Source organism: Hyaena hyaena, unplaced genomic scaffold (assembly GCF_003009895.1).
Source record: "Hyaena hyaena isolate Hyena2069 unplaced genomic scaffold, ASM300989v1 scaffold_73, whole genome shotgun sequence".
Taxonomy (NCBI): Eukaryota; Metazoa; Chordata; class Mammalia; order Carnivora; family Hyaenidae; genus Hyaena; species Hyaena hyaena.
The window spans coordinates 1,205,855-1,214,363 of record NW_024080705.1 but is presented as its reverse complement, the minus strand read 5'-3'; the positions used below and the strand labels follow the sequence as shown (position 1 = coordinate 1,214,363).

The following is an 8,509-nucleotide window of genomic DNA, read 5'->3' as shown; positions in this document are numbered from 1 at the left end:
CCACCAGAATCCATTCTTCACTCCCTCCTAGGCACATAACTACTCTTCCAGTTGGGTGCAGTGGAACATGAATAGAGTGCAATGTGCCACTTCTTAGTCTCAGTTGGGTGGCTTTAAGACTGTGGTTCCTCCATGCCATATTTCCCCTGCCAACTGGCTGTAACTCATGACAATGCAGCCTCAGCCTTGTGGATGGCAGGGACTTAGGATGGAAGATGGAAGGAACCTAGGTCCCCGAATGGTGTTGTGGAGCCGAGCTTCTACCTACCTGGAGTACTCAAACTGGAGTACAGTTTGAATTATTGGTGACTGACTTTAACCTAAATCCTATAAAGCAATTTGTCCCCATTTTACAGATGAAGAAATTGAGAGAAATGTCAAGGAACATGTTCATGGTCATACTGATAGTGAACCAGCTAAGAACTGAACCCAGATTCATATCACTTCACAGCTCACATTACACCATCATTCCTTATTGGAACATGAGCTTTATCCCAGGCATGATTGAAACCACTTGAAGATTTTAAACAGAAGTGTGACAACGTTGTGTTTGCATATTACTCTGGCTGTATCATGGAGGATATAGGGATGAGTATTGAGATTAGAGATAGGGAGATCAGGAGTGCCTGGGTGGCTCACTTGATTGAGCATTTGACTCTTGATTTTGGCTCAGGTTGTGATCTCACAGTTCACGGGATAGAGCGCCATGTTGAGCCCCACTGGGGCCCCCTGTCAGGCTCTGCCCTTGGGGTTTTCTCTCTCCTCTCTGCCTCTCCGCCTGCTTGTGCATGTGCACACACACACTCTCTCAAAATAAATAAATAAATAAACTTAAAAATAGAGATATGGAGATCAGTTAGGCAGTCTCTCCATGTGAAGGATGAAAGCCTAAACAAAGCAGTGATCAGTGATGATAAGGAAGTAAAGGCAAGGCCAGATTCAAGAAATAGTGAGAAGAACAAGTCAGCAGGAGCAGCAGGACTTAAGGGTTAATTGAATGTAGGCAGTGAGAGAGAAAACTCCAGATGAAACCTAGATTTCCAGTATGGATGTCTTGGTGGTGATACTTAATGAGATTAAGAACAGAAAGCAGCATTCACTTGGAGTTAGGGAAGAGGAATTTTATTTTGGACATGTCTCATTTGGGGTGCCCGAGGTACATTTGGATATATAATCCTGGGGCTCAGAAAGGGTAGATAGAAGCTGAGGAGGGTCACCAGGAAGGGGTAAGTGGCCTTTGACCTTTGCACCAATTTTCACTGTACAGGGGTGCAGAGGAAATTCAACCTCATACACAAGCACCTCTTCCAAAAAATCCTGGGAGAATAAGAAGATTTTGAGACAGATGAAGATGCTAATGGAAATAATTACCATTTATGGCAGCTTAGCCTGCACTAAAAGCAAGCACGTCAGCCCAATTAGGCTGCTACTATTTATTGTCCCAACTTCACAGTTATTGAAAACCACTAGCTAATGGAAGTACCAGGCTTCAAACCAATGTCTGTGTAGTTCTGAAGTAACTGTTCTTAACCACTCTGCCATCCTATGTATGCATTTGGAGGGGCTCCTTAAGCCTTTGTTCTTGGAATAACTAAAAGTTCTTTGTAACCCAAAGAGAACAAGACCCGTATTGAGGGCCAAGTTCCAAACCAGTTTCCCCTCCCCAGTTAGGGGTGCTGCAGCCTGAACTTCCAATGTTGCTCCACTTCAGACTTCTCAGATGCTGTCAGAAGTTCCTATGTGGTCACTCAATTCTAGCTCCATCATTTACAAAGAAGAGCCTTTTGGCCTAAACAAAATAGGGCCTTTCTGAGGGCACACAGTCAGTAAACAGCAACAGAGTCCATGCTTTCCCCACTATGCCAGGGAAACCTGATATTCTTCCGGATCTACACATCCACAGGGGTCTTCCTAGGGACTGCGGTCTAAAAAACCGTGGGCAGAGCGGGTGGGCGTTGGTTTTCCGTGTTGAGAACACTAAATTCCCAGGACCGTCTCTCGCTCTGAACGAACACGGTAACTTTCAGCACCATGGTCAGGGGCGCGCCACCGCCTTCCGGACGTCTGTGCCCAACGGGGTTAGCCAGGCAGCCGCCCTCAGCTTCAGCCTTGGCCCTCAAGCTCCCAGAAGCAGAAGGGGCAGAGAGCAGCCTGAGACTTCGTCAAAGAAGGGGGTGGGGCGGCCAAAGGCAATGGAGCAGGGCAGTCTTGGTCTTACAAGACACGGAAGACCCAGGTACAGCCAAAGCAGGAACTATTACAAACTGTCCTAGCAGAGAGCAAAGAGCTCTAACCTGCAAGTCTAGAGCCAGGTCACAATCCTAGCTGGCTCACTCCGGTAATTTGCCAAGTGATAGAGGGCCTTGTGTAAGTCACCTACTTCCAAGACTTTGAGTGTCAGTTTTCATGAGTGTGAATATTCTGCCTTGCCCTTGTTGCCCGCTGTAGGAAGGGACCTAAGAAAAGAAGTGTCCAGCCTCAGAGCACCTGGGTGGCTCAGTTGGTTTAAGCATCTAATTCTTGATTTTGACTCAGGTCATGATCTCCCAGTTCATAGGATCGAGCCCCACATTGGGCTCTAAGCTGACAGTGTGGATCCTGCTTGGGATCCTCTCTCCGCCCCTCCCCTGCTCATGCTCTCTCTCTCAAAATAAATAAATAAACTCAAAAGAGAAGGAGGAGGAGGAGGAGGAAGAGAAGAAGAGGAACGAGGAGGAGGAGGAGGCGGAGGAGGAGGAGGAGGAAGAAGAGAAGAAGAGGAAGAAGGAGGAGGAGGAGGAGGAGGAGAAGTGTTCAGTGTCAAGTCTCCCACTGTCTGTGCTCTTGGCCCCTTGGAGGCAGAGCAGAAAGGCATGGTTAGTCAATGCCCCCTTCCTTCACTTGAGCACAGCCTGCAGATATTTAAAAAGGAAGATGAGGGGGAAATAAATACAACAGAGAATATTAATTACATGATGTAAAATTGTAATTATAATATACTCAGCACTTAATCTGTGCCACATTCTCACCTGAATCCCCTTATATCCTCCCATCACTGTTCCCACTACTAAGGTCTGAGGATCTTCTCCACGACTTCTGGTTGTGTGTGTGTGTGTGTGTGTGTGTGTGTGTGTGAGCTGTAACTGGGTCCACCACAAGCATGGCCTTCTCTTAGGTGCCCAGAAATCTAGTGAAAGGGTATTTTAAGGACTCCCTCCATATTCTCCAGTGAATTAGCTGAGGTTCAAGGACTTGTCCAAGGTCACACAGCCAGGCAGAGTGGCCCTTGGGGGAGAGGAGGGGCAGAGTGCGGCCCCGCCCTACCTGCCTTTGTGCCAGCCCAGCAGCCAGGCTCCCAGACATTAGCATTCCAATGGCCCCTGACGCTTTGTCTTCGGACCAAGGCCGGCTTGGGGGTGGAGTGGGATGGGGGCAGGGCACCATAAATCTACCTGCTTGTGTGAGCCGATGGGGGTGGGGTGGTGGTGCAAGATTCATGTGCTGTTTTTCTGGAAGTCGAGCTTGGGCTCAGACAAAGGCAGAAGAGGGGGAAGAGTCTTTCGACCCGAGGGTCTTTTCTGGCCCTGCTTGGGATCTTGTCCGGATTTCAGAGAACTGGGGAGCAGGCGACGACTTCGGACAGGGGAGGCCCTACCGCGGTAGGAGCTGAGGCATAGTCCGCCAGCGTGGGCTTCCAGCTGAGACTGAGAGCAGCTTGAGTGATTTTAAACGCCTCTGAAAGCGAAATGCCCGCGGCGAGTGAGGGGCGTGGTGATGATGAGGCTGGGCTAGTTAGTTGTATCTGCCACTCACAGAAATGTTTCCAAACTCTTTTAGATGAGTGGCCCCTGGGGAAGAGGTGTGGACGAGGTTTCTTATCTCAAAGCAATTCTGAACACAGTGATGGAGCTCACCCTGGCCAATGGAGCCCTAACCTTTGTAATGATTCTAGCAACCCCTAAACCTTTCTTCGCTTCCTCTTGACTTGGAATGTAGAGCTGACAGACAGCTCCAGGATCAAATCCCCCCACTCCCAGCCAGATCCAAGGTGGCCGCCCAGCAGTCAAGTTGGTTAAACCCTACTTTTTTTTTCTTTTTAATTTGTGGGGCGGAGGACCAGTCTGCGTGCATTTAGTGACTAATGGCTCCTTAATGAGCAAACTCAAAAGTAGGAGGGGGGTTGGGCAGTGCGTTCATCCACCTAGAACATGGAGTCAACACTCTTGTAGCTTCAGGGAGTCATTTGCACCTGAGAGAATCCCCTGCCTATTTGAACACTAGTTTCCAGAGCCTTTCACTGGAAGAATGATCTTCCAGCTTAAGGACTTCTCTAAATCTGTAGTGCTTGGTCCAAACACCACCTTCTCTTGCAAACCTCCCAATCCACCCCAGGCAACAACTGTCCCACTTCTGTCCTGTGCCCTTGTACCTCTACCCTGTACCGATATTTTTGGCCTTGAATAATGTTGTCTATATACTTGCTGCTTTCCTGCAAAGACAGAGATGGACCTTCCTGCTTCTTGTCTGTCCATGCTCTTCCCCCTAAACGCCCAGCAAGTAGCAGGCACTGGCTTGGTCCCTGCAGCTAGGAGCTGCAGACACCTGTCCCTGGGTGGTGCCCCAGGTAGAAAGTTGGCTGCTGCAGAAGTCACCAGGAACCCATTAATCTTCTCCCAGATTAAAGCCCGGAAATGAAACAACACCTTCATTCATTCTTTTGTTTGCGGGTCCTTCTCCCCGCCCTCAAATCCAGTCTCTGGTAACTGAGACATATCTCCTCAGGGCTACCTTTACTGGGACTAGAGGAGAGAAAAAATGAAATTGGAAGTGGGGAGGGCAAAAGAGAGACGAAAGAGGCCTTGACCACGACTAAGCTGCCGCCTTTGCACTCTAACGACAAACCAACCCACCTACCATCTGGCTGTCAGCCCCTAACGGGTGCCTCACCTCACTGAGGTTGGCCTGCTTCTTCCCCTGGCCCATCTAAGGAGGCCTCTGGGGTTCAATTCCATTTTCCTGTTCCTGAGCACCTGATGGACTCTGTGATTCTTACAGTTCAACCAGCTTCCCGACGTCTGGGGGTCCCGCAAGCCACGTAGAGGCACTCCAATAGCTCCCCTCCTTTCAGCTTCCATCCCCACTGCTCACCAGCCCAACTCTAACTTGGGAGTAATAGAGAATGCATGGCTGGAAACCTTGAACAGTTCCTTGGTAAGTTTTCAGTCAAGACTGCCGGGTGTCCAGGGTGTCAGAGATTTCAGCAGGCACTTCCACCCTCTCTGCTCCCTGCTGAACTGGCTCTGAGAAATGAGCTTGGAAGATGTGTGAGATCTGTAAGCACTTTGGGAAAATTCTTGGGATGCCCAGTCTGCGTTTCCAAGGGCTCTGACCTTGTGCGCAGGCTATTACTTTTCCTCCCTAAATGCAGCAGCCGCTCTAAGTCTAGGTTAGTGGCACTGGGGAAAGGGCCAGCAGTAGCCCTAGTTGGAATCTTTCATCTAAACCACTGTCTGAAATAAGGCAAGTCATTGTCCCATAAATAAGATAGGGAACTGGACCAATGACTTCTTAAGAGCTTTCCAGCTCTGACTTTCCAAGTGGATTTACCTGACTTGCCCTTGGGACTCAATCTTCTTCGCCTTGGAGCCTAGCGCCACAATCTTAGCCCAAACTGGAGGAGAGGCCACCATCCCCAGAAAGTATCAGCCCTCTCCTTGGAGTGAGGCCCACCCACACCCCAGAGGCTGTGGCCCTTCCCTCTGCATAATCCAGTTACTTAACTGAGGCCTCTTGAGGGTACTTTTTTTATTGTCTCAAAATCTCATTCACCAGTCTCTAAATAATCTTATGTACAAAATATAGACTTTCCCCCCTGCTGTGAAATCTCATCAATAAATACAAACGTGTAAAAGAGGGGAAGGGGTATATAATTTACTGTACCAAAATTCATTTCAAAAGATATCATATAATTTACAAACTGATTTCTTTCTTTCTTTCTTTCTTTCTTTCTTTCTTTCTTTCTTTCTTTCTTTCTTTCTTTCTTTCTTTTTCTTCTTCTTCTTCTTCTTCTTCTTCTCCTTCTCCTTCTCCTTCTCCTTCTCCTCCTCCTCCTCCTCCTCCTCCTCCTCTCTCTCTCTCTCTCTCTCTCTCTCTCTCTCTCTCTCTCAAAGACAGGGGCGCTTCAGGTCGCAGGGAAGAGAGACATTCCCGAACCGAGAGGTCTCTTTCGCAGTTCACAGCCTGGTCTCCCTCTCCCGGGAGGGCAATGGCTCTGAAAAGTGCACCGAGAGAAGGCAGAGGATCGCCTTCGTGGGTTAAGGCAGCGGAACGGCCAGAAACCAGGACTTAATAGGGACTAGAGGAGAGGATCAGCGGCACCTTTCCAGAAGAGACGCTGGGCGAGTAGAGCAAACGGTGAGAGATCAAATACTGGATTAAGTCACCTTGGTTGGAGGATTGGTAAGACACAGACTGACAGACTTGAGTGAGGGTAGGATGGCTGGAGACAGTGAGTGTCTCCCGCTGCGTAGTGCTACCATTCTCGTCTTAGCAGGAGACTTGGGGTGGTTGCAGGGAGGGGAACGCTCCAAACCTGCAACGCCCACCTGCTTACGCAGCCACCTGCCGGCGGTGGGCTGAAGTTGGCGCGACGCCGAGGACCGGGGGAGTGAATCCAGACTGTTCCCCTCGTAGGCGCCTGGGCTCATCGGGTGTCAGCGAGCCAGAGACTAGAGGAGCGAGTTCTCACGAGGGCCGCCGCAACCGAGGTGCATTCCCGACGGCCACCGCCCCCTCCCTCTCTCCAAAGCACCCACCGCCCAGAGACCCGGAGGCCCCTTCATAGAAAGTCCGAGAAAGCCAGGGCACCGGGGCGCAGACCCGTGGGGGAGGCAGGCGTCTGCAGCCCGGGACGCTCCTCCAGCGAGGCGGCGGGGCTCAGGCTGCCCGCCTGGGAGAGCGGAGAGTAGAGGGAGCCCCAGTCTCCCGGGGAGCCGCCGTCCTGGCTGCCCGGCTCCTCGCAGGGCGGCGCGGGCGGTTCCAGCCCGTAGAGGCTGTGGTCTGCTATGCGCAGCGCCTGCGTCAGCGCCCAGATGTAGTTGTGAGCGAAGCGTAGCGTCTCGATCTTGGTGAGCTTGGCATCTTCCGGAAAGGTGGGCAGGACGCCGCGAAGCGCGTCCAGCGCGGAGTTGAGGTTGTGCATCCGATTGCGCTCGCGGTCGTTGGCCTTCTTGCGCCGGCTCCGCCGCTGCTTGCTCAAAGCCAGCTCACTCTTGGGCCGGCTGCGCCCCCCGCGCCTCGTCCGGAGCTTCCTCGAGGCTCCTCGGCAGCCGCCCCCTTCCTCCTCCGCGCAGGTCCCCTGCGCGCGAGCGGGGCTGGGCGGAGCGGACGCGACGCAGGTCACTTCGTCGTCCGAGGCGCCCTGGAAGGGCTGTTCTGTCCCGTGGGTCACTTGGACGGCTAGCACACCCGAGGGATGAGGCGCCATCCTGAGGCTGGGGTGAGAGGTCCGGGTAAGCGTGGGTGGGCCACCCTAGCGCAGGTCCCGGTCCCCGGGTCAAGTTTGGGAGAAGAAAAAAACAAAAACAAAAACAAAAAAAGATACGAGAAAGAGCCATCCATCCCCCGCTCCCGCCGGATCACAGGACCCCTTTCTCCCTCCACCCGTCTGTCTGTGACCTCCAGGTGTTACCTTGTTCTCGCGCGCAAAAGGGTAGAGAGCAGTGGGCAGCGACAGCAACGGTGAGCTTAACTGGCCTTTTCGTCTCTAGATCCAGCTGAGATGCAGGTGCCGCTGCCTGGAAGTTTCCCCAGCCCAAGAGAAGCGAAGAGCACAGAGGGTCCCGGGCCACCGCTGTTGTCTTCGGCGCGACTGCGAGACCATTCGTATTTTTTCTGAGCCTCAAGTCGTGTGCCCCTTGGCACGCTTTATCTGCTCGGCCCGGGCCAGGAGCGTGCCTGCCCCGCTGCTGCCCGAGCCGCCGGCCAATCAGCGCCGGGGCCAGGGGGCCGCGCCACGCGAGCCCGCTCCTCCCCCGCGGGGCACAGCTGGATTCCGGACAAAGGGCCGGGGTCGGGGGAGGGGAGCGCCGCTCTGTTTGCTTTCTTCCTGCGGGCTCGGTCCCAGCAACTCTCGGTTCCTCAAAGAGCCTCGCCCAGTGAGAGGAGCCTCGTCTGGCTCGCGTCTGGCCGTCCCAGACCGCTTTGCTCCTTTTCTGTTCTCCCTTGGCATCTGTCCAGACGCTCTTTTGGTACCTCGAAGAGGGCTTTGGGAAGCTTACAGGGACCTTTAGGCTCAGAGAGGGAGGTGGCTTGCCCCAAGTCACTCGGCAAGAGATGGGACGCGGAGCAAGGTGTCCTGACTACCAGCTTGGAGGAGCGTCCGCGGGTTCTCGCAGCCACCTCGCTCCGCGTCCTAAGGGTCAGGCTGGGAAACACGCATAGAGTGATGTTTCACTGACCCTCTCCATTCTGGAAGGAGGGACCCGGCAACCACAGAGACAGATCCTGCCTATCATCCTGCCACTTAGAG

General features: G+C 52.7%; 1 protein-coding gene across 1 annotated transcript; it reads right to left on the bottom strand.

Annotated features, from left to right (window-relative positions):
- Window positions 1-6,817: 6,817 nt before the first annotated feature.
- On the bottom strand, window positions 6,818-7,465 carry NEUROG3 (neurogenin 3). The gene has a single exon (XM_039233257.1). It carries the CDS (start codon window positions 7,463-7,465, stop codon window positions 6,818-6,820), a length of 648 nt encoding a protein of 215 aa, XP_039089188.1.
- Window positions 7,466-8,509: the final 1,044 nt, after the last annotated feature.